Source organism: Erithacus rubecula, assembly GCF_903797595.1.
Source record: "Erithacus rubecula genome assembly, chromosome: 4".
Lineage (NCBI taxonomy): Eukaryota > Metazoa > Chordata > Aves > Passeriformes > Muscicapidae > Erithacus > Erithacus rubecula.
In genome coordinates, this window is record NC_136686.1 from 34,032,147 (window position 1) to 34,055,924 (window position 23,778).

Below are 23,778 nucleotides of genomic sequence, written 5' to 3' on the forward strand. Positions count from 1 at the left end.
TCTCTTTCATTGTTCAACAATAACTGTTGAGGAAAATTGAGTATTGAATTCTTTGCATGAGTTTTGACTCTGAAGCAGAGAAAGTGTTTTATTAAAAAGTACAGATGTTGTAGGTGGCACTTTACCCTCAGTCCTCTCTCTCACTGTTCATAGAGATGTTGAGAATGGGTAAATTTCTACACTGCGTAGTCTTGCATAGGGAGGACAAGGCAATGAATGGGAGTCTTTAGAGGAGTAACCTGTAGTGTTTTTCCCTAAATTACAGATTTTTTTGGATGCTGAGATGGGCCTCTTAACCATGTTAGAAAAGATAACTGGGTCATATCAAGGCTTTTGGCGATGTCTGATACTAAGCTGTTATTATTACTGTTTTAAAAGGTCTGCTGAAGGTTATCTCAGGAGTTCTTCAACTTGGCAACATAGTCTTCAAAAAGGAGCGCAATACAGACCAAGCCTCTATGCCAGACAATACAGGTAACCACTCTCCTCCCACACACCAAAGAAAAGTGCAGCAAAAAAGCCTACAGGAAGTTATTGCAAGTGGGAGAATGTATTGCAGTATGTATGGAATGCCGGAGCCCTGTTTTTCCACAGGGTGAATTATTTGTCAGAGGAGCTGGCGTGCTGCATACAGATACACAGTGTTCTGCCAGGCGTGTGTTTGCAGCCACCCACGGGCAGGAATGTGGCACTGTTCTTGTGTCAGGGCTAGGCAGGAAGAACACGTGATGAACAGATGAAAAGGATTACTCTACTGGAATATGTGGAGTGTGTGCTTTAAATGAGCTGCAGTAATTGCTCCTTCAAACCTATAGTATCAAATTATAAGGAATGTGTTTTACTGCCTTTGTAGGTAGTCTGGTAACTGTAAGAGTAAGGTGGTGGGTAGTTTTATGGTGGGTATATAAATGTGTACACATTTTAATTGCACTGCCCATTGCTGAATGTGCAAATAGTGCCACATTTCACGTGGTAGAAGACTATTTTTTCAAAGACGTATCTCTTAGACCTTCATGATGTGCTGCAGAAGTGCAAGTGTTGCTAATTTATCACTAAGTGGAGTGGTTTTGGCTGTTATTATTTAAAATATGCTCTAAATGTAGTTTTAAGGAGGAGAATAAACTGGGTTTTGGATCTTGAATCTGAAATACACCATTGTGTTGAAGACTAATCAGTAGATGAAGACAGAACAATTAGCTTGATTAAGAAATCCATTATCTGATGTATTTTTAAATTGATTACAGACAATGACCTTTCTAAACCTTCTGTGTTGTAATTTAGTAGTATGAGGTCTTACTTCAAATGTACTGTAGTGACTTCTGGAGAAACTCAGTAAACTGTAATATGGGGGTTTTTTTGGAGTTTGTTGTTTTGGAGGGTTTTTTTGTTAGGAAGGTATTTTGTCTCAGCAACCTGTTCTTCATTGAATGTTTTTTGTAAGCTGTTTCGTGACTTTTCTAAAGTCATTGTTGGAATTATTTTCTTTTTCTCTTGTTTTCTGTGGAGAAAACAGAATAATATGAATCTTTTTGTTTCCTCTTCCCATCTTTAGCTGCCCAGAAGGTGTCTCACCTTTTGGGTATCAACGTGACGGATTTCACTAGAGGTATCCTGACTCCTCGCATCAAAGTTGGAAGAGATTATGTCCAGAAAGCTCAGACCAAAGAGCAGGTAGGCATTCTCAAAAAATGGTTGAGTACTTTGGTCTCTCATCTTCCTGCTGCACAGCTATAAGAGGTTTATGTAGTATTTACTAGCCATCTTTATGATTGCAATGTATAGCAAGTACATTTGAATATTTTACCATAATATATTGCTTGTTCATGTAATCTGTATAAAGATAGAACTCACTCTGTTCCTTAGCACTTTTTCTCATCTGGAGAAAAAAAAAAAAAGTGAGAGAATATAAGTCCCCTAATTTTGGTGACTGGCTGTCCCTGGGGAGTTAGTAGTTTCAATGTAGTATGCAAGGGTGCCATTTTCAAGTTGTTGCAATACAGAAAACACTGTTTTTGAGTAGGTCAGCTACTAAGATGGAAGAATTTGCTGCTCACCCTTGAAATTCATTGGAAATTTTTAACCATCTTGACTGGTTGTGCTGTAAATGAAACCTGACCTAGGAGCTCCTGGCCTGCTTGAATGGAGCAAACCCCTATGCTTACTGCCTGGCTTCTTTATGAACACACCATTATCTTCTGAATAAAGAAACATGGCCCTGTGACCTGTAAGGGGTTGGTAAGAGGTTGAAGTCTGGAAAAAGTTACAGGTTGTCCTTCCCATGCTGCCTGTCTCTTGTGATGTTTAATTTCTTACTACATGTAGTATTTGTGTCAAGCACAGGTAGGGTAGTAGCAGGGAAGGATTGCCCTTCATAAATCCAAAGTTACAAAAGAATTTAAATTCATTTCCGTGGGCCTATGAAATACTCTGTTACTTCAGTCTTTGGAAGTGACTGAGCATAGTTTCTCTTTCTTTAATACCAGCTTATGTTTCCTCCAGCAGGCAGGATCCTGAAATTTGGTTTTGACACACTAATTTAGAGACAAATTCTTTGTTCTTGTATATGGAATATCACTGTGCCATTGACTTTTCATTTGGAATAAACTGAAATAAGTCTTGTTCAGTGGATTTCCTGGTGAAGATAAAAATGTCACACTACAGTTTTGTGCTGCTAGATCCTGAAACAGTGTAATCTGTGCCTTTGTGATGCAGCTTCTGATGTTTTTCTGTTTGTTGTTTAGGCTGACTTTGCCATTGAAGCTCTGGCCAAAGCCACTTACGAGCGGATGTTCCGGTGGCTGGTTATGCGCATCAACAAGGCTTTGGATAAGACCAAGAGACAGGGTGCATCCTTCATTGGAATCCTTGACATTGCTGGCTTTGAGATTTTTGAGGTAAGGAGATGTCAGGTCCTTGCACTCAGCACAGTTTAATATGGAGCAAAGACCACAGAAGGAAATAGCTTTACCACTGGAAAATGACACTCTTGGAAAGGATGTGAAGCTCATAAAAGGGGAATTGACATCAAATCTCGTGCAAGATAAGTGTAGGAAAGGAAGAGCTGAAGGAAAATTGAGGAGGGATGGGAGAAAGAGCTCCCATTCCCCCTTTCTTTAGATGACAGTGAACTGTGAGGTCAAACTGTTATGGGATTCTGTGAAATAATTTTAAGATGTAGTTTGCATTATAATCTGAAGCTGCCACAGATTGCCATCAAAACTGCCATTATCCCAGCAAGGCAGCTCCTGTGTTATGTTACGTGGATCTAGCTTGTGAATAGCTGGAAAATGAATTGGACCAACTTATTCTGAGACACAGACAAGTTGGAGTTGTTTTTGTGGGGGTTTTTTTTGGGAGTTTTTTTCATTTGTTGGTTGAGTTTTGGGAGGTATTTTTGTTTCTTTCCCCTTTTATTGGTATACCTTTGACTTTGTGATTGCTGAATCTCATGAAAAGAAGAAAGAAATAGCATAGTTAGGAATTTTAAATATGGAGGAATTAGAACAGTTCCACTTTCTTTAGAAGCTGCGTTATGGTTTGTGTGGTCAAACATAAAAATGCACTGTTGGTTATTAATGTTATCTTTCTGTTTGAAGAAATCTGGGAATTTTAAAGAAATTTTCCTCACTTTCCTTGCTCTGATTTTTTATAAGGATTAAAAAGGGACTTTCTAGTCCACACACTTTTAGGAATTTATCTTCAGGCTTCTGTTGCTGCTTCTTCCTATGAAGAGGACTTGCTGGCTCTGCATTTGTGAGAAAACCAGAGTCCTTTCTGTTGGTGGGTTAAGTAGCTGCAGTAATCTTCTGCTGTTTACAGCTAAACATTCTTTTGCAAAGTCTGAGAACCAATGTGTATGAACTTCCCTAGGGATTGCAGCAGTGTGCAGTGGCACGTGACAGAACAGGCAGTTCATATCCAAAGGGGTTATTGACAATGGACTGTCTGCCCCACTCTAGCTTAGATTCCTGAACCACAGATAAGATCTTTTGTGCTAAGAGGATGCTAGGTGTGTCTTCTCAAGTGATTGCTCAAACCTTTCTACCTTTTTCTTCATTAGCTGAACTCCTTTGAGCAGCTGTGCATTAACTACACAAATGAAAAGTTGCAGCAGCTCTTTAACCACACCATGTTCATTCTGGAGCAAGAGGAGTACCAGAGGGAGGGCATTGAGTGGAATTTCATTGACTTTGGCCTGGACCTGCAACCCTGCATTGACCTCATAGAGAAACCGGTAAGTTTGTGGTTTCACTGTTGAGCAGGAAATGGCCACAGTGATTTTTGTCATTGAGGACATCATCTCTGCCCCTAGATTGGAAATGGACCCTCTAGTTTTTGTAATCCTGTACTGACACTGTGATGTGATTAAAAGCAGGAGTGAACAGTTTCTTCTTTGTCTGAAAGTATGTAAGGCTGCTAGTATCAGTTCTGTAGGAAATATTGCCTGAAAATGGATCTAATTGGCCACTTATTCCTCTCACTCTATTGTCCTCACTTGTGTAGGTCTGCATGGTGCTAGATGTATGTGTAGCTTGCTATAAGTAGCGTGAACTTTCTTAATTACAGGTGTGATGAGAAGCTGTGAACTCTGTTGCTTTCATTCTGCTCTAATGAAACTTGAGAATTCACAAATTTCATAGTAGATGCTCCAATAGTAAGGACTAATTTGTAAAACTTTCCGCTATAGCCTTTTGCATTTAGACCCCTGAATATATTTAGAGAATTGTATAATAATATTTCTTCTGTTAAAAAATCTTTTCCCAAAAAAAAAAAAACCTAGACAAATGTCTCAGAAGAGACTTTCTCATAAAAATGGTCAGAATTCAGGTGAGGATATTGAAGAACTATTTACAGTTTGTGTTACAATGGAAGTAGTTCAACTGATACCACACAAGATGTGAATGTGATGTCGATCAGGCTTAGGTTTTCTTTTTTTTTTCCTCCTCTAGCCATCTAAAGGTGTTAATTACCGTTGTAGTCCTGTAGTTAATGATGTTTTGTTTCCCTTCTCTAAGGCTGGGCCTCCTGGTATACTGGCCCTGCTGGATGAAGAGTGCTGGTTCCCAAAAGCAACAGACAAAAGCTTTGTGGAAAAAGTTGTTCAAGAACAAGGCACCCACCCCAAATTTCAGAAGCCAAAACAGCTGAAAGACAAAGCTGACTTCTGTATCATACATTATGCTGGCAAGGTAAAGAACTAATAACTAAATTGTGAAGGTTGGAATGCTTGATTCGGAACCACTGCTTCTCAGAAATGGCTACTTACCAAAATGGTTGCCTGTGAGAAACCATCAGAAGATTTCATGAAAGTGTTCCATTGCAGAAGAGCTTATAGGGCCTAAAGAGATTTGCCTGCAAGTTATATTTATGGTTCATAACACATCGAACTGACAGCAATTTAAATGTGTTCTGTGTGACTTGGTGAGAGTGGATGTATTGCTTAGAAACCTGCATCAAGACTTCATCACTGAAAATGCTCTTGCACCTTTTTTTTGTCACACTCTGGATGGTACAAACTAGCATTGTAAATCCATTCCCTTTACTGACAGAACATGCAGCTTTTTGTAAGGGTTGGAAATTTCTAAGTGTGCTTACTTAGATGGCAAATCCAAGAATGTTTAGGTAATCTGTTGTTGTGCAGACGTTGGTGATAAATTTCTAGACTGTGCCAGATGGATTTTGGGCTGCAGAAAATCATTCTCCCCCAAGCTTCTTGATGTGTTTATCTTCTTCAGGTGGATTACAAGGCAGATGAATGGCTGATGAAGAACATGGATCCGCTGAATGATAACATCGCTACTCTTCTCCACCAGTCATCAGACAAGTTTGTGTCTGAGCTGTGGAAAGATGGTATGTAATTAAACTTCATTTCATTTGTTTCCTCTTTTTTTGTTTGAAAGAGCTTGAGCATCAAAAGCCTGTAATGAGCTGTTTTTGCTTTTTTTCCCTGAAGACTAAGCCACCAAGATGAGCATTTTCTGGAACTTCCTTTGCTTAGATCATGGTATTTCATTAAAAGTTTACTGCGACTCAAGAGAAAGGTCCATTTGCATCAACTTCTGTTAAGCTTGGTGCATATATGGCAATTCTGTCTCAAAATGAGGAATACTGGGATAAAATATGAATGCTCCATTATGAGCCAGCAGTTTGCATAGCTGCAACACTCAAGATCTGAGGTGGAATCTGTTTTTCAGTCCTGCAACTAAGTGTGCCCTTTCTGCAGTGTTCAGTATTTTACTCTATCTTCTCTGGGTTTTATCTGCTTTTGAGTCTTACTGTTACTGTCACTTTCTGTGGTAGGTTTTCTTTGACGTCTCTGTCTGTTGCAGAGATGCAGAAGGTTCAGAGAGCCTATTTCTATCAACACTTTCCTATTCTTCATCTAGAACCAGGTGACTGAGAAACCCAGCTGTCGTGTCATGTGTGTGATGCATCCTAGAGCCATGCAAGAAATGCTTCCGTTAACTTCTCTTTGTCCCTTTGTCATACCTGCCTGTCTTTTCTTGTTCATTTCCTCTGCTTTGTGCTAGTAGCTCCTCATGGACTTTGAAACAAAAGTAAAAGTCACCTTGAAAGTGGATACAAAAATACAGACACGTTTAGGTGCTAAAAGTTGCTCTTGCACAACTCGGATAGGAACAAATCCCTGTCAATGGTTTGAATGAAGAGCTAGCACAGCTGTATTTCTTGCAGATATAGCAGGAAGATTTCTGAGACTGCATAGAAACTGAAATCCAGTTTAACATTGGTTTTAGTACTGGGATTTCACTTCAGCAGCTGATCATTTAAAAGAAAGTTTGGCAAAGGAACTTGTCCTGGGTGAAAAGTGGCACCAGCAAGTTGTGCCTAACAAGGCCTCTGCTGTGTGAGACTACTTTTGGGCTTGAAATATCAGCTGACCACAGCTTATCAGTTTTCATTTATTGTTCTTAGCTGGATCTTCTGTTGCAAGTGACTGTCCTTTTCACTATCTTGAAGTAGATTGCAGGGCTCAAGATTAAGAGGATTGGCACAGCCACAGTCTGGGATATATTTCTGTGGATTTCCCTGTGATGTCATCTAGTAACATAACCTTCTTTTCTTTCTGATAAGACAACCTTGACCCTATTCCAACAACTGCTCTAGAAGTGAACAGTTTTCAGCTAATATTAGCTGTAAATGAGAATATTCTTTCTAGTTTATTCTTTTGTTGGGGTGTCTCTTAGCAGCTGGTTTTTTTTTTTGGTTTTTTTTTTTTTTTTTGTAATCAGAAGACAGTCGAACACTTGCTGGTGTATTTTCTGAAGTGAAGATCGGGAGTCTGAGTGTAGGTGTCAGCCAACCACTAAATGTGGTGAAGAGTAGCTTGAAGCCCTTAATAAAAGTATATTTTGGAGTATGGGCATTTATGATACAGTTGGGTTTTGTTGGATGGGTGAATTTTTATCTCCACGTAAAAAAGCAGTGGGCAAAAAGTAAAACTTTTCTTTCTTCCTGCCCCTGCTACTGCCAAATCTGGCTGACTTCTGTTGAGGAAAAAATAAATCTGCAGTGTCCATCCATCAAGGTGATAGTTTCATCAATGCTTGGGTGTCACTGTGGCATAATGGAGAAACTTGGGGCGGGGAGTTCTGACTTTCTCCTGATGCTATTGTTCATGTCTGTGTCACAGAGTACTTGTACTCCAAAGCAACTCTGGCAGTGGTATCCTGAGGTTTGGGTTTTGTCATGCCTCTTACTGTGCTTGTTCAGTTTACAAGTAGATACAACTTTTCTGATCATCAGTTATGACAGTCCTGCCTGTAATGCAAGAGTGAAGCTGGGCTTCTATCTGTGGCCCCTTCTGGATCAGAGTTGATTCTGCTGGGCCAGCAGCTAGAACTCTTGTTGTTTTTCATTCTAAGCCAAGCAAGTAGAAGCGTCTGAAACTCACTTCTAGATTGCTCTTCCGGTGCTGCCATCCAGGGCATCAGTAGAACATGTTTGGGATTAAGTTTGACTCCATCACTCAAACTTCCTGTAGTGAGCTGATGCTTTCTTTTCCTTCCTGCTCCTATCCCTGCACAAATTTTGTACAGGAGTCGACATCTGTGTAGAGATGAAGCAAAAAGGATCCTGCAGCTCCTCTCATTTATCCTGTTCTACCCAGATGTTCTTTGTATGTCCCAATGCTCCCTTTGTTTGTGGGAGAATTTTAATGCTCTTTCCTGTGCTCTCTCTAGTGGACCGCATTGTTGGGCTGGATCAGGTAGCTGGTATGTCAGACACAGCATTGCCAGGGGCCTTTAAAACCAGGAAGGGGATGTTCCGGACAGTGGGACAGCTCTACAAAGAGCAGCTGGCCAAACTGATGGCTACCTTGAGGAACACCAACCCCAACTTCGTCCGTTGCATTATCCCCAACCATGAGAAAAAGGTAAGGACAGCTGTAACAGCACAGCCCATGTGTTCTTACATGGGCCTCCTGGGGCGTGTGGCTGGGTTGATGGTTTTTGTCAGGTTTTACAGGAGATCTGGAAGAGGCCCTGTTTTCTCAGAGTATTTTTTAAGGTCATCCTAAATAACTGTATGCTTACTAAAATTTTGGAGATTGATCTTTGCAGTTCTTAAGGTGACATAAAAGCTTTCCATTGCTTCTAACTGGAAAAGAGAAAACAAGTTGCTTTACTAAGAGAGGGGGAGAGGCAGGGGGTTAAGCCTTTTTGTAAAAGCTTTGGTAGTATTCATAAAATATAAATTTTCCTCACTAGGCTGGAAAACTGGATCCCCACTTGGTCCTTGACCAGCTTCGCTGTAATGGAGTGCTGGAGGGAATCCGTATTTGCCGTCAAGGTTTCCCCAACAGAGTTGTATTCCAGGAATTCAGACAAAGGTGAGCCCTAGGAAAGAATCTGAAGCAGTCTTCGGCCTGGCAAAGTTAAGACAAGTACAGAAATTGAAGTCTTTTATTGCAACTAGATTGTCAGATTTTCAAAGGCAACACATCTACCTTGGTATTTGGTATAAGCACAAAGCCTCTGAAAAGCATTTCTGGTTTCTCCAGTAAGGATGTAGTTAAGGTGAGGCATAGAGGACCCTTTTCAAGGCTGCTGCTTCATACTCTGCTGTCTAGAGGTGCAGTGTTTTTTGAACTCATAATGGCATAGGAATGCTACTGATTCCTTTCATTGTTTTCAAATACACTTGTGTGACTAGTCCAATGCTTTCTCGTTTTCAGATACGAAATCTTAACTCCAAATGCAATTCCCAAAGGATTTATGGACGGAAAACAGGCTTGCGTGCTGATGGTAAAACATACCAGAAACTCTACTTGAATAGAATAAACTTTATGGGTGTGGTTTAAAAGTTGGACTTGTGAATGCTAAATATAACTTGTACTCACAGACCGAAATTCCAAAGTCAAATGTTTTGTCTGAGAGAAGGGTACAGAGAGCTTCCTCTTGGCTTCATGGATGGAGGCTTTTGTCTAGCATGAGATTCAGTAATCCCAGGCAAAGAGGACCTTTCTGTTTCCACAGATGCATACTTTAAGATGCCAGTAGTATTCATAGAATCTAAATGTTTAAAGCTTTAATGCTATCTTTAGCACATGCTTAAAGTATGAGCTTCAGTAAACTATTTGTAATAGCCTGCTGCTGACAAGTGCTTTCAGCAAAGGCTCCAGTTTGTTTCTGTAGAATTGCCTGCTTCAAAGGGAAAGCTTTGGCTCTAGCTTGATGACTAGACTTGAGTTGAACTTGACTGTAAGGGATTCCCTTTTTTCTGTTTTACAGGAGTATAGCTGATTCTTCTTAGCTTAGCTAATATAAGCATTGGCAGCAAATCCTTGGAAAGAAGGTTGGGCTGGGGTGTTTTTTTTTTTTTTTCGACAAAGATAAGACTGAGGAAAAAGTAAATGGGAAGGCTCAACAGATATGTTAGAAAAGGAAGAGGGCACTAAGGACTACACATGCATTCCTCACAGCATCCTTGTATTCTGAGCACTTGATATGATACTATATTAAATGATACTTTCTGTCATATTTTCTATCTTTAATTACCTCCATTTGATGCTGTGCTTGGCTGAGCTCTGGCTTCTCTAATTGGGAGTTTATTGGGAGTTGGCAACTTTGGTTTGCCTGAGTAGCTCATTGTAGAGAAGGGCTGTCTTAGAGCCACAAGCCACAAATATGTTTTGTGATGCTTCACACGAAACAGTCTTTGCAGGACATGAATTCTCTCTCTCTCTCTCTTTTTAGATCAAAGCATTGGAGCTGGATTCCAACCTTTACAGAATTGGACAGAGTAAAGTGTTTTTCAGAGCTGGAGTCCTTGCTCATCTTGAAGAAGAGAGAGACCTGAAGATCACAGATGTCATTATTGGATTCCAAGCATGTTGCAGAGGCTACCTGGCCAGAAAGTAAGTACCTTGATTTTTAAAATACCTCATAAACATGTATTTCTCCCATTCAAGTTTATCTTCAAAAAAGGAAATAATTATGTCTATAAATTATTTTTTGTCAGAAAGGTCTTGATTTATTTGTGTGTAACAGTTGATGTTCTTTTAGGGTTTTCTCATCCCTGTAATGCCAGACTTCTGGCACCTGCAAGAGTCTGTGTGCTGTATCCCAGAACCTACCTGAGCAGTAAAGTCTGTTCCTCTCTGTAAAAATGTTATGCAACAGATCAGGTTTTTGTCAGAAGTGCTCTGAATGTGCAAATGGAAAAATCATAGTACAGTACTGATGCAGGAGCTGTAGGGTTTCTCTTAAGCTATCAGGTAAGGCTGCAATTGGTACAGTTCTAAGATCAAAAGTAGTACCTGTCAGTTTGGTGGGAAAACACACCTCTGCTTCAGATCTCCCTTTTTGGAAATGAAGATAGTAAAGCTTTTCAGAGTAGGAGACACGAGGGAAGTTTTGTTAAAATAGGAAATTGGATTAAGGAAAAAACAGCCACTCTTACCTGAGCAGAAAAAAAATTAAAATTAAGTTCACTGGAAACTGCTGGGGTTTCTGGAGAGAACCTTCTAAGTAAAAACCACAGAAGTATCTAACAAAGGGCTGGATGGTGTGAATTGTGTGCAGCTCTGGGTTCCTTTTTCTTATCCCCATTTGCTTTTCAGAGCCTTTGCCAAGCGCCAGCAGCAGCTGACAGCTATGAAAGTGCTTCAGAGAAACTGTGCTGCCTATCTGAAACTGCGCAACTGGCAGTGGTGGAGGTTGTTCACCAAGGTAATAGCTCTCCCTTTGCAGTCCCTTGCAATGAGCAAAGGCATCTTCAACTAGATCAGTGTGCTCAGAGCCCCATCCAACCTGACCTTGAATGGTTTCAGGGATTGGGCATCCATCCACCACCTCTCTGGAAAACCTGTTCTAGTGTTTCACCATCCTCATTGTAAAAAACTTCTTCCTTGTATCTAGTCTGACTCTATTCTTTATTAGCTTAAAACCATTACCCTTTTGTCACAACAAGCCTTCCTAACAAGTTTAGGTTCTATTTTGTGAACCCCCTTTTGGTACTGGCAGGTGCTCTGAGGTCTCCCTGGAGCCTTCTCTTCTCCAGGCTGAACAGTCCACATAGCAGAGGTGCTCCAGCCCTCTGATCATTTTTGTGACCCTCTGGACCCACTCCAACAAGTCCATATCTTTCCTGGGCTGAGGACCCCAGACCTGAATGCAACACTCCAGGTGGGGTATCACCAGAGCAGAGGGGCTGAATTGCCCTCTGGATTCAACCCAGCCAGTTACTCAATCACCAAACACTCCACCCATCAAATCCCTCTTTTTCCAGTTTAGAAAGATCTTGTGGGGTACCTTGCTGAAGGCCTTACATAAGTCCACCTATATGACATTGACTTACCTGTGAATTTCCCCATTGTATGGCAACTTTTAATTCTCTCACTATTACTACTTAACACTTGAGGGTCTGGAATTTACTAAACCCTTTCCTGATGCATGCCATCCTGGAGGAGAAGAAATGGTCTGGCAGAAAGTGTGCTTTTGGCAGAGTAGGTGATATGTAGTCCTGTATGATTCCCCCAGTGTTCACCACAAAACAGTTCAACAATCCTTCAAGTAAGACACTTACCTGAAATGTTGTTTTATTCAATGCTTATCTTGAGTACAAGAGCATTTTTTCATGTTTTTGTTATTCCTTATATACATCTCATTTCCTTGGTTTCCCTTTCAGGTGAAGCCCCTTCTGCAGGTGAGCAGACAGGAGGAAGAGATGATGGCCAAGGAAGAAGAACTAATAAAGGTCAGGGAGAAGCAGCTGGCTGCAGAAAATAGACTGAGTGAGATGGAGACCTTCCAGGCCCAGGTGAGTTCTGTAAATATAATGTGTAGAAATTGCTCTCTCTCCACCTGTCCAACTGCTTGAGAGCACCTCCTTTGTTTTCGTGGTCTGATGGACAAACTGCAAGATTCTAATTTGCTGGAACATGACTTGGCTGCCTCTTGTTCGCTTTTCTTTGCCCTTCTTGCAGCTCATGTCCTGCAGCAGGTTTTTTTGTACAGTGACTACCTATTACCCTTCTGTAGCCATTATAGGAAAAAAGTCTCCTTTGTCTGAGAATTATAGAAAGCTGGTTAAATTCAGTCTTGTCATTTATGGAATCCTTTTTGTTTGGAACACAGAAGGTGGGAGCATGGTTGTTTTTTTCTGTAGGGCTCCTAATTATTGTTAATTGTGTAAGGGGTAATAGACAATATACATATTTCAAATGGATATGGTCTTGAGAAATTTGTGAATAATTTGCACTTGCAGCACCTGATTTGTGAAGGAGAACATGCACTTAAAACTTCTTTGATATTTAGCTTTCAGTTAACAGCAGGGGACTGCTGTGATATTTAACACTGTAACTGTGGAACAGAGGAGCACAGAACTTCACTTAACACTCATTGCTAAGTGCTTTGGTCAATTGGAGCTTGTCTTATTTCTGGCTTTGCATCCAATGTAGCTAATGGCAGAGAAGATGCAGCTGCAGGAACAGTTGCAAGCAGAAACAGAACTGTGTGCTGAAGCTGAGGAGATAAGAGCTCGCCTGACAGCCAAGAAACAAGAACTGGAGGAGATATGTCATGACCTGGAAGCAAGGGTGGAGGAAGAGGAAGAACGGTGTCAACATCTTCAGGCTGAAAAGAAAAAAATGCAGCAGAACATCCAGGTAATGCCTTAGGAATGTTTTCTCTTGTCAGTAAAGAGGATAGTGAGGTTTAGAGGATAGTAAGGGTGAGAGCCTCAGCTTGGGGGGAAAGAGGCATAGGAAACATCTGTGGAAGCAGCAGTAGAGCCAGCAGTTTTGGTGCTGAGGCATTCAGTCAGTTGTCTGGATTGAGCTGTTCCAGTCTTGAAGGTGATGGCCACTTCTCAGATAATTAGACAAGTCTTTGTTTTGTTTTAGGAATGGTAGTATTCTTTGGAAAGTAGCATTGTTAATTCTGCTAGAAAATGTGTTGATTAGCTTGCAGTATGTTGCATTAAGTCATGGCAGAGATGTCAGTCTAGGACCACTGATAATACCTTGAAGGAAGGGTGAAGAAACCTTCCGTTCTACTATTGCTACTGTGCTGTTCCATGGATTGGTGAGCAGCACTGACAGATACCTTGCTTTTCTTTGGGTGTTGTGAAGGAATTAGAGGAGCAGCTTGAGGAAGAGGAAAGCGCAAGGCAGAAGCTGCAGTTAGAAAAAGTGACCACGGAGGCCAAATTGAAGAAATTGGAAGAAGATGTGTTAGTTTTGGAAGATCAGAATCTCAAACTGGCTAAGGTAAGATTCCTGCATCTTTTGCCACATGTTCAAGATGCATCAGTGTTTCTCTTGGAGAAAGCCACTACAGGCTGACCTTTTCCCTTTTACAGGAAAACTTACTAATTAATTTAGTCTTGTCTCTGAGAATTCTGATCTGAATTTTTGAAAGCCTGCCTGTATTCTCAACAGTCAGTATTGTATGATATTTAAATAACCTTCACTAAATAATGATCGATGAGCAAACATTTTCTGATGCATTGTTATGCCAAATATTATCAAGTTCTTTTATAAACAGACTTCCCTTTCAGTATTGAAAGTGCTATTGTATACAAATCTTTAAATTTAACTTTAAATTTATTTTAATTCTGTTTGTGATCCTGAAAAGATTTATTTCTTTCTGAGTTTCCTTGTAGCAGGAGTAGGCACTCATGACATTGACATTTCTAAGCAGTCAGATCTCGTAAAATACCCTGTAATTCCAGCTACTCTTTTGACTCTGCCTTCTCAATTCTGCAGGAAAAGAAACTCTTGGAAGACAGAATGTCTGAATTTACAACAAACCTGACAGAGGAAGAGGAAAAATCTAAGAGTTTAGCCAAACTGAAGAATAAGCATGAGGCCATGATCACAGACCTTGAAGGTGATTTTGGTTTTTTTGTGGTAGATCCCGTGAAGATGTTGCCTAATTAGTTTTAGGTGGTTTCAATTTGTTGAACTTCAGTTTCATTTCTGACATAGTTCTAGTCCTCCCGAGTTTCTGAAGGGTTAAAAATTAGTCTATAGTGTGTAAGCTATTGATCAGTTTGGTAGAGCTTTGTTTTGTCTGGGTGAAGGTTATGTGCCTTGTCAGCTGAGCCCTTGATCTAAATAAAAATCCTCTCCAAAGCAGCCAGGCCAATGGAGAAGAGAGGCTGGTTCTCTTTCCTCTCCTGCTGTGGAAGTGTCTCCACATTTCTACTTCCAGCAGCATCAATCTGTCAGGGTTAGAGCTGTTTCTAATAGCCTGTTTGCACAAGTTCTTCAGAGTCCTAGAAGGATATTCTTCTGGAGATTGCCTGTTTAGTGTCAGTAAAGGGAGAGTAGACCTTGTGTTCAGCATCACTAAATGGGTGCTTATGCCTGCGAGGTGTGAGACTGGCATTGTGTTTGCATTGTTACAGTGAAGGTGGGAAAAGGAGGTTTGGCTGTAAGGTGAGGAGAAGGGAAATTACAAAATGACAAAATAATGCAGTCCAGGTACAGTTTGGACAGTTACCAGTAAAGAAAGTATTGCTTAAATAGATGTATTTTTCTGTGCTTGTGCAATGTTCTGAGTGTGTGCCTTCTGTATATCTTAACGTGTCCCCATCTCCATTAGAGCGCCTGCGACGCGAAGAAAAGCAGAGACAGGAGTTGGAAAAGACTCGTCGGAAGCTTGAAGGGGACTCCACTGATCTGCATGACCAAATTGCTGAGCTGCAGGCTCAGATTGCAGAACTCAAAATGCAGCTGGCCAAGAAGGAAGAGGAGCTGCAGGCAGCCTTAGCTAGGTGAGAACCTGACCTGCAGGGTTCAGGTTGGGAAGTATTCCTCCTCTTGTGGTCACTTGGAATAGGATGAATAGGGATAAATGCAATCTGTGGATGTTGTGTTTTAGCCCGTGGACTATTTAAGATCCATGTCCTTGGCATTTGAGTTCTTTAGCTGCTGCTCACTGCTACATTCTTTGTACAGAACTAGACTATGGATGCAATAGGCACTGCATGCATTTGACTGGAGTTGCAATACTTAAGCTGGGATTAAAAAATAGTTGCAGCACACTCTCCCTCTGATAGTTGCTGTATTCATCTACTCAGTAAAGTGTCCAATTTGCATAAATGGTGCTTTCAGTTTGTATAAATGGTGCTTTCTCTTCTGCTTTCTTCACTTGTCAGTCTCTCTCTATCCCCTTCTTTAAGGTGATTGCACTGTCTCAAGTACTGGGAGATAGAGCTTAGAATTTGTAGATCATGTATGGATCAAAGTCTGAATATGACTTTGTAGAGCTGCCCAATACCAACTTTTCTTGATTAATTTTGGTAGGAAAAGTTGTCTTAATTTGTATATGGTTTAAGTCTGGCTCTGACCAGAACCTTATGTTGAACACAGAGTGGAAGAAGAGGCAGCTCAGAAGAACATGGCCCTGAAGAAGATCAGGGAACTCGAATCCCAGATCACTGAGCTGCAGGAAGACCTGGAGTCAGAGAGGGCATTCAGGAATAAAGCTGAAAAACAGAAGCGGGATCTGGGAGAAGAGCTGGAAGCATTGAAAACAGAGCTGGAAGACACACTAGATTCTACAGCTGCTCAGCAGGAGCTGAGGTAACTCCAACATGGGGCTGCGTTACCTTTATTTGGATTTGGTTTTGGCTGTTTTTAATAATTCTGCTGTATTCAGTCTCTTGCCATAGCAAGTCTGCCTTTATCACTGGTTAGCAGCCTCAGTGACTACAGAAGTAGGTGGTGTGCAAGCCCTTGTCAAGACTGCATTACCTGATGTCAGAAAGTTGATTTGTATTTATACAAATATTTATATATTTGTATTAGTGTTACCCCTGAAGCATTGGTACTTTTTCAGGCTGTAACTTCTTAGGCAGAAATACTGCTGCCAGCTTGCACTTAAGAAGGATGCAGTGCTAATGTTCTACCTTTGAAAAATATCCTTATAGCCTAAACAGACCTTGGCATTTTTCTGCATTAGAGATACTGTTGGTGGATATGCACCTCTGTTTGATTCCCTCCTTGGCATCTAAATGGAGTTTGTGAATTTTGCAGGTCCAAGAGAGAACAAGAAGTAACGGTTTTGAAGAAGACCCTTGAAGATGAGGCAAAGACTCATGAGGCTCAAATCCAAGAAATGAGGCAGAAACATTCACAAGCTATTGAAGAGCTGGCAGAGCAGTTAGAGCAAACCAAACGGGTATGTGGAACAGAAAACACAGGGCCAAAGCACTCAACCTCCCTGAAGTGACAGTGCAGAGGAGCACAAAGTGTTCATGATACTCATACATGTGTTCTTCTCTTGCTAGATCATTTTCTCCATGAAGCACACATAAAACTATTCTAAATAGTTGCATTCATTCTTTTTATTTCTGTTAGGCATGTTGTACTGCACAGCCAAGACATTCTCACTGCTAGCACTTGTTATCTTGTACAACTTTTGATTTGGAAATCTGATGGTGCAAGACCTTTTTCTGTATTGTTGTTTTCTATGATTATTAGATTGTCTCCTGATAATCAGTGACAGGCTGTTCATCTTGTGTTTCTCTGAGTAAGCAATCTGCAACTTAACTGCTAAACATACAGCATTAGCTTGCTTGTTGGAAAAACATGTACTCACTGGATCCAGCCATGTCTAAAGTCTGAGAGGTTTTACTCTCTTTTCTTTCCCTCTTCAGGTGAAAGCAAATCTTGAAAAAGCAAAACAAGCTCTGGAAAGTGAGAAAGTTGAACTGTCCAATGAGGTGAAAGCTCTTCTGCAGGGCAAAGGTGATGCTGAGCACAAGCGGAAAAAAGTGGATGCTCAGCTCCAGGAACTGCAGGTGAAATTTACAGAAGGTGAAAGAGTGAAGACTGAACTGGCTGAGAGGGTTAACAAACTGCAGGTGAGTGGCATGGGTTTTGCTTAGCTTCAGCCCAGGACTCAACAGAAAAGGCTGTAGGGTGGTGTCTCCCCATGGCTAGTTCAAAAATTCTATTAGTCCTGAGGATAATGTTTGTACAAAAAGCAAATCCATAATTTGCTTCCCAAGGACTATGCAAACTCCTCAACTCATTGCCAGATCAGGATATTTGGTTTGATGTCACTTATTTCCAGCAGCCCTGGGAAGGTGAAATACCCAATTGCTGTTTGAGTTTTGTAAAGCTCAAGGAGTGTCTGTGCCCCCTGAAGGCAGGCAGTGGTTTGCACAGCTCTGTGAGCACTCAGCTGCTGGAGCACCTGGAGTGGCACACACAGACTGGTGGTTGTGGAAGATGGTGTCTGAAAGTTTTGTCACGTGGCTGATGGCTCAAGAAGGATGATGTGGGAATTTACAGGTTTCTCCTCCTTTCTTCAAAGGAGCACAAATCCCTTAGAGAGACATGGAACATTGTCTTTGGCCTTCTCCTTCATGGAGGGTCATCTTTAAAAGTCGAGCATTACCAGCATATGCACAGTCTTTTGAAGTGTGAAAATGTAATTTTGAGATTCTAGATGTAATCCTGAAACAGATAGTGTAAGATAGAAGAAAGTTAATTTAGTCAAAAATTTTGCAATTGCTTACCAGGCTGTCTAAAATCTCATATAGGCCTTAAAAAACCCAAACCAACCAAAATCAGAAGGCTGTTGCAATACAGATGAACTGAAATAAGAATCTCTTTTCAGCTTCTCATATTTAATTCCTGGGACTGTGGAAATGTGCTCATTCCTTGAAAGATTATACGCATGCCCTCCTGTTGAGAGGTGCCTCCATTTTCAGTTTTAGGTCTCATAGCTGCTCACTTCTTCCTTTGTTTTTCCTGGTGCATTCAGTAAGTGATACTCTGATCTCTCCTTCAGGTCGAGTTGGACAATGTCACAGGTCTTCTGAACCAGTCTGACAGTAAATCAATCAAATTAGCAAAGGATTTCTCTGCTCTGGAATCACAGCTTCAGGATACACAGGTGAGAGCTTTGGACACCAAGGCAAATGTGTGTCTGTTATAAATTGGTAAAGGGAGAAATCTCTTTTCTGGAATGCTATTAAATGCTGGTTATACAACAATTCAAAGAATTGGGTCTGGGCTTTTTTTTTTTTTTGAGGGATTTATACCGCATGGTATTGAGAACATTTCTACAGAAACAAGCTGGTTATCTTCCTTCTGCTTCCTCAGCCTGTGGAACATATGTGACTTTCTCTGTCTTGGGCTTAGAAGTCCTGCTCTATCACCTTTCCACTTGAGAGCACTTTAGTGCTTCAACTGACTGGAATGCTTGTCTGAAGTTCTTGTTTGAGATCTGTGTAATCTAGTGTTTGACAGGGTTTCTGTGTGTGCACACGTGTGTGATTTCTAATAAATTTGTCAACTTAAGCAGAAAGTTTTATTTCCCAGTGGATATTGGGGAAGTGATAGATGCAAATGATTTAGTATTTTTTCAGGAAATAAATTAGTCTTACACTTTGGGAAAAAGCAAACATTTACAGTTAGCAAAATATGAGAATATGACTCAAGGGCAAGCGTGGAGTGCTAAGAAAGTTGGAAGGGAAAGGAAGGGCACTTTACTAATAAGTAGCCTTGAACAGTCATTGATGTTCTGTCTGCTTAGTACTCTTTAAAAAATAGACTCAAAGACAGGGCACAATACAAAAGTTCTGCACTGGTTTGAAGATTGGTTAATCTTTACAGATTCTTCAGCTCAAGCACTGACAGCATAAGAGAGTCAATGCTGTTGTGCCCTAAACTAGTAAATGACCAGTGCTGTACAGTTCTTCTGAGACCAACACTATTTTTAACCATGCAAGAGTACTTGGGCCTATTGTGTGTTCCTTTGGTACCTGAGTATGAGAGAGATACTTAGCAGAATAGAGTCATGTTATTGTTGGGAAAGGTCTGAATACTTTCTCTGCTACTTGGAGGACTTGAGAAAGGACTGTGGAAAAGCTTGTGTGGTGTAAGGCCTTGAGAAAGGCTTGTCTGGCAAAGAGTGTACTTTAATGATTAGAGTGTAGGAGAGAATAGGACCCTTCTGAATATTTTGTTTCTATACTGGCTGTCTGAAGGGCAGTTATTTCAAATCTGTCTTCAGTTGTCTTATCTGTGAAATTAGTTGCATGCTTAAACTCAACTTCAGAAGCACTCCTGGAGAGAGTGGGTGAGGATTGTGAGCCTTTAAATCCAGCAAGTGGTGCTAAATTCCACTGGGGTGTTTGTTTTATAGGAGCTCCTGCAGGAGGAGACTCGCCTCAAACTGAGCCTCAGCACTAAGCTGAAGCAAATGGAGGATGAGAAGAATGCTCTCAAGGAACAACTGGAAGAAGAGGAGGAGGCAAAGAGAAACATGGAGAAACAGATCTCTATTCTTCAGCAACAGGTACAGTCTGCATCCTGTAAACCAATGCCTTTTGAGAGGAGGTATAAATACAGGTCTATCTTGAGAGAAGTGAGATTTAAATGCAGAATTACTTCTAGTAACACAACCTTTCCTGGGCAAGGGTGATTGTGCTGATTTGGGTGAGAGAAGAAATGAGAAGGTCTCTGATGATAATCATATGAACTGCTCTTAGATTTCTGTCCAGCAATACCTTTGGGAATTCAGCCATACAGTATTATCTGAGTGGGGAGTAGTATCTTCAGAAATGAGCAGACTCTCTTGCTTGAAAGTCCTACACTTCTGGTGCTGGTAAACTACACAGAACATTTTCTGTGGCTTCATGTGCAATCCTGGTCCTTTAGGCAATAGATGCCAAGAAGAAGATGGATGATGGTCTGGGCTGCCTTGAGTCATCAGAGGAGGCCAGAAAGAAGCTGCAGAAGGACTTGGAGGGCTTGAGCCAGCGATATGAAGAGAAGATAGCTGCATATGACAAGCTGGAGAAAACAAAGACCCGCCTGCAGCAAGAGCTGGATGACATTGCTGTGGACTTGGACCATCAGCGGCAGATCGTCTCCAACCTAGAGAAGAAGCAGAAGAAGTTTGATCAGGTATGACTTCAGTCATAAGCATTCAGTAGGTACATCTTATTGATAGGTCTGCTTTAAGAATGCCTAAGCAATACTGCTTGGAGAATGCATATTTCTTTCTGAACTAAGGCAGAGCACGTAGAGTGGAGAAAAAAGCTTTAATAGAAGTAAATTAATTTTGTTCTATAAATAGGAAGTTAAATAACGTTCTTTTTCTCAAAGGGATAACATTTATATCAAAACCAAGATTGAGTTTGAAGTGTTGTTTGCAAATCATCTCAGAGAAGGTTGAAAAGAATAGGTTGGAGACCTAGGAAGTCAGGGGTTTGTTTACTTGGGGTCAGCACTGAGATGGGGTGGCACGCTTCATTCTTTGAAGCTGCATATTCTTGATTCCTTCTATCCATGGAAGAACACAATCAAGAAGGCTGTGATGAAAAGATGCACATTTACCTTGTTAGCAAATGATCAGTAATTTGTCATCAGAATACTGATGCTGTGCTCTTGTAGCTGCTGGCAGAGGAGAAGACCATCTCTGCCAAGTATGCGGAGGAGCGGGACCGTGCCGAGGCAGAGGCCCGGGAGAAGGAGACCAAGGCCCTGTCCCTGGCCAGAGCCCTGGAAGAAGCCATAGAGCAGAAGGCTGAGCTGGAACGGGTCAATAAGCAGTTCCGTGCAGAGATGGAAGATCTCATGAGCTCCAAGGATGATGTTGGGAAAAGTGTAAGTACTCAGTTGAAGTGTCCCAGCAGGAAATGTCACACAGTCGATACAGTTACTTTTGTCCTGCAAAAAGCTGATGCCAGTGGTAACACTGAGGAAAGTTGTAGAGAGGACTAGATACATTGTGAGTTTGGGAATGTTATGTTTGTATTACATCTGTAAGTGGTGATGGTGGGTTGGAAATTACTCAAATGAGGCAGTGGCGAAGCTGAAAATTACCTGTATTCTTGTAGATGAAGGTATGGTGTGTGATATGTGTAATACAGCAATTAACCAGACAGTGGAAGACACTATCTCCAGTAGAAAAAAAAAAAAAGAAAAAAAGAAAAAAAAAAAGTTACATTAATAAAGGAAAAGAATAATTTGAGAGGCTAAGAAATATTTTCTTGAATTCTGTCAGAACCAGAGGTGTCCAGCTCTGATAAGTCTTCACTAAGTCAGGACTGGGCTGACAATTGCTTTTCTCTTTCTCCTCACCACCACACACACACACACACACACACAACCAGAACTAACAGTAATTGTGTTTCAGACTGGCAGTGTGCATCTGCCCTAATACAAGGACAGATTCAGTGTTCTTGTATCCTGTCTGATGTGAATGGCTGTTCTTAGCCTTTTTTCCTGTTATGGTAGATTAAATTGTCTGCACTCTGTGTGAAAACCTCACATGTGGTACTGTGTTGTAGGTCCATGAGCTGGAGAAAGCTAAGCGAGCCCTGGAGCAGCAGGTGGAGGAGATGAAGACACAGCTGGAAGAGCTGGAGGATGAGCTGCAGGCTACAGAGGATGCCAAGCTGCGGCTAGAAGTGAACCAACAGGCAATGAAGGCACAGTTTGACCGGGACCTCCAGGGGCGTGATGAACAGAATGAAGAGAAGAAGAAACAGCTGATCAGACAAGTAAGAACTGCTCTGTAAATCCTCAATGCATTCTGTACACAGAGGCACTTGTGTCCAAAGATGCTCAGTCAGACAGTGCCAGTCCTAAAATTGTTGTTAATGTTAATGCTTTAGGCAACGTTGCAAAGCTGTGAGAGACTTCCTCCCTTGTGTGCGTGATTGTTCCAATAGTCTTTGTCTATCACAGGAGCCCGTGGGGCTTTATTAGTGAGGAATGTCAGCCCCATCCCCTTGCCAGGGAGAATGAAGACAAGTCACGTGCTTGCCCTTAGAAGCCTTTGAAAGGGGAATGTGAGATGTGGGTGCTGGGAAACAAAGGAGCTGAAATGCTGATGCCTCTGCTGCTCCACAGGTTCGGGAGATGGAGGCGGAGCTGGAGGATGAGCGCAAACAGCGTTCCATGGCTGTGGCTGCCAGGAAGAAGCTCGAGATGGACCTGAAGGATTTGGAAAGCCACATAGACACCGCTAACAAGAACCGTGAAGAAGCCATCAAGCAGCTGCGCAAACTGCAGGTGAAACATTGCAGCTGTTTCAGCTGTCAGGGCAGAGTTCTTACCTGGGAAAACAGGATGCAAGATTTCACCTTGTCAAAACAATGCATGAGTGTCACAAGAGCAGCAGAATCTTGCAGCAGTTCACTGTGCAAGATTTTTTTGGCATTTCAAGAATCCTTCTAATCCCCATCTGCCTGTTTAACTCCCTGGGAGACAAACTGTAGGCAAAGTCCACTCTAGTGCTTGCTTCAAGGTCACTGTTTTTGGAAAGGATTACCAGAGCTGCACAGCTAGAAGACTTTAAATAACATTTAGGCCTACTCCTACCCCAAGATGGCTCTGTTGTGCTTTTTAAATTCTACAAGAAGTTGTCTGACCTGTTCCTAGGAAAAATGAAATCCTTCCTAGACTGTTCATTCCATTGCTTCACTAGAAAGCTTCTTGTATCTTTCCTTCCCCTCTGCATTTGTCTGACAAAATTTTTTTCTACAAATAAGCAATCCTGTTTGCTTCCATTTATACTTTTACAAGTTGCTTGTGAAATGCAAAAAGGATGATTCCTTTTGTTTTTACAGCAACCTTTGTGGTTGCTGAAGAGTAATGAATTCTTATTCTGTTTTGAATCCATGTTTCTGATAAGATAAACAAACCACATCTGTTAATATGAATGATCTTAAATTCATCCCTTTCTATTCTCTGTTTTCAGGCACAAATGAAGGATTACATGCGGGAACTGGAGGACACACGTACTTCCAGAGAAGAGATCTTGGCACAGGCCAAAGAAAATGAGAAGAAGCTGAAAAGCATGGAGGCCGAGATGATCCAATTGCAGGAGGTAATGGAATATGCATGAAGGTCAAGGATTGGTTTGTTTTTTTTGGCCAAGAACTATATGCAGCAGTCTAAGCTGGAGTGTTTATTTTCTTTCTTTTGTACTTTTTGCTCTGCTCAAATATGAGGTCCAATTCAAAATGCAGAATTTGGACCTTTCCTGGCAGCTGTGATAGGAGTGTGCAAAGCTAAGGAGGCTGTGGCATGGACAGGGAACAGGCTGTGTCATATAATTAGCTTTGGATTATGCTAGAAACCATACCAGCCATTACCAGTAACTCCTTTTTCTTGTGTTGCATTAATTGGTAGCTTCCTATTGGATCACTGTCCGTCTCGTTTTCATTCCAGGAACTTGCAGCTGCCGAGCGTGCCAAGCGCCAGGCCCAGCAAGAGAGGGATGAGCTGGCTGATGAGATTGCCAACAACAGTGGTAAAGGGTGAGTAATGCTCCTCGT

General features: G+C 41.3%; 1 protein-coding gene across 2 annotated transcripts in view; it reads left to right on the plus strand.

Annotated features, from left to right (window-relative positions):
- MYH9 (myosin heavy chain 9) overlaps positions 1–23,778 on the plus strand; it is a 69,606-nt gene that overhangs the window by 41,563 nt on the left and 4,265 nt on the right. For both annotated transcript variants that reach the window (XM_079305267.1, XM_079305268.1), the window contains exons 10-36: positions 379–474; positions 1,553–1,671; positions 2,742–2,894; positions 4,061–4,234; positions 5,016–5,189; positions 5,736–5,850; positions 8,202–8,395; positions 8,730–8,851; positions 9,197–9,266; positions 10,218–10,378; positions 11,084–11,192; positions 12,151–12,282; positions 12,923–13,129; positions 13,595–13,732; positions 14,231–14,354; positions 15,072–15,243; positions 15,842–16,054; positions 16,508–16,652; positions 17,131–17,337; positions 18,273–18,377; positions 19,632–19,784; positions 20,147–20,395; positions 20,885–21,097; positions 21,784–21,996; positions 22,349–22,510; positions 23,199–23,327; positions 23,672–23,760. In XM_079305267.1, coding sequence (XP_079161393.1) covers positions 379–474; positions 1,553–1,671; positions 2,742–2,894; positions 4,061–4,234; positions 5,016–5,189; positions 5,736–5,850; positions 8,202–8,395; positions 8,730–8,851; positions 9,197–9,266; positions 10,218–10,378; positions 11,084–11,192; positions 12,151–12,282; positions 12,923–13,129; positions 13,595–13,732; positions 14,231–14,354; positions 15,072–15,243; positions 15,842–16,054; positions 16,508–16,652; positions 17,131–17,337; positions 18,273–18,377; positions 19,632–19,784; positions 20,147–20,395; positions 20,885–21,097; positions 21,784–21,996; positions 22,349–22,510; positions 23,199–23,327; positions 23,672–23,760 — 4,138 coding nt within the window. The remainder of the gene's footprint in view (positions 1–378; positions 475–1,552; positions 1,672–2,741; positions 2,895–4,060; positions 4,235–5,015; positions 5,190–5,735; positions 5,851–8,201; positions 8,396–8,729; positions 8,852–9,196; positions 9,267–10,217; positions 10,379–11,083; positions 11,193–12,150; positions 12,283–12,922; positions 13,130–13,594; positions 13,733–14,230; positions 14,355–15,071; positions 15,244–15,841; positions 16,055–16,507; positions 16,653–17,130; positions 17,338–18,272; positions 18,378–19,631; positions 19,785–20,146; positions 20,396–20,884; positions 21,098–21,783; positions 21,997–22,348; positions 22,511–23,198; positions 23,328–23,671; positions 23,761–23,778) is intronic.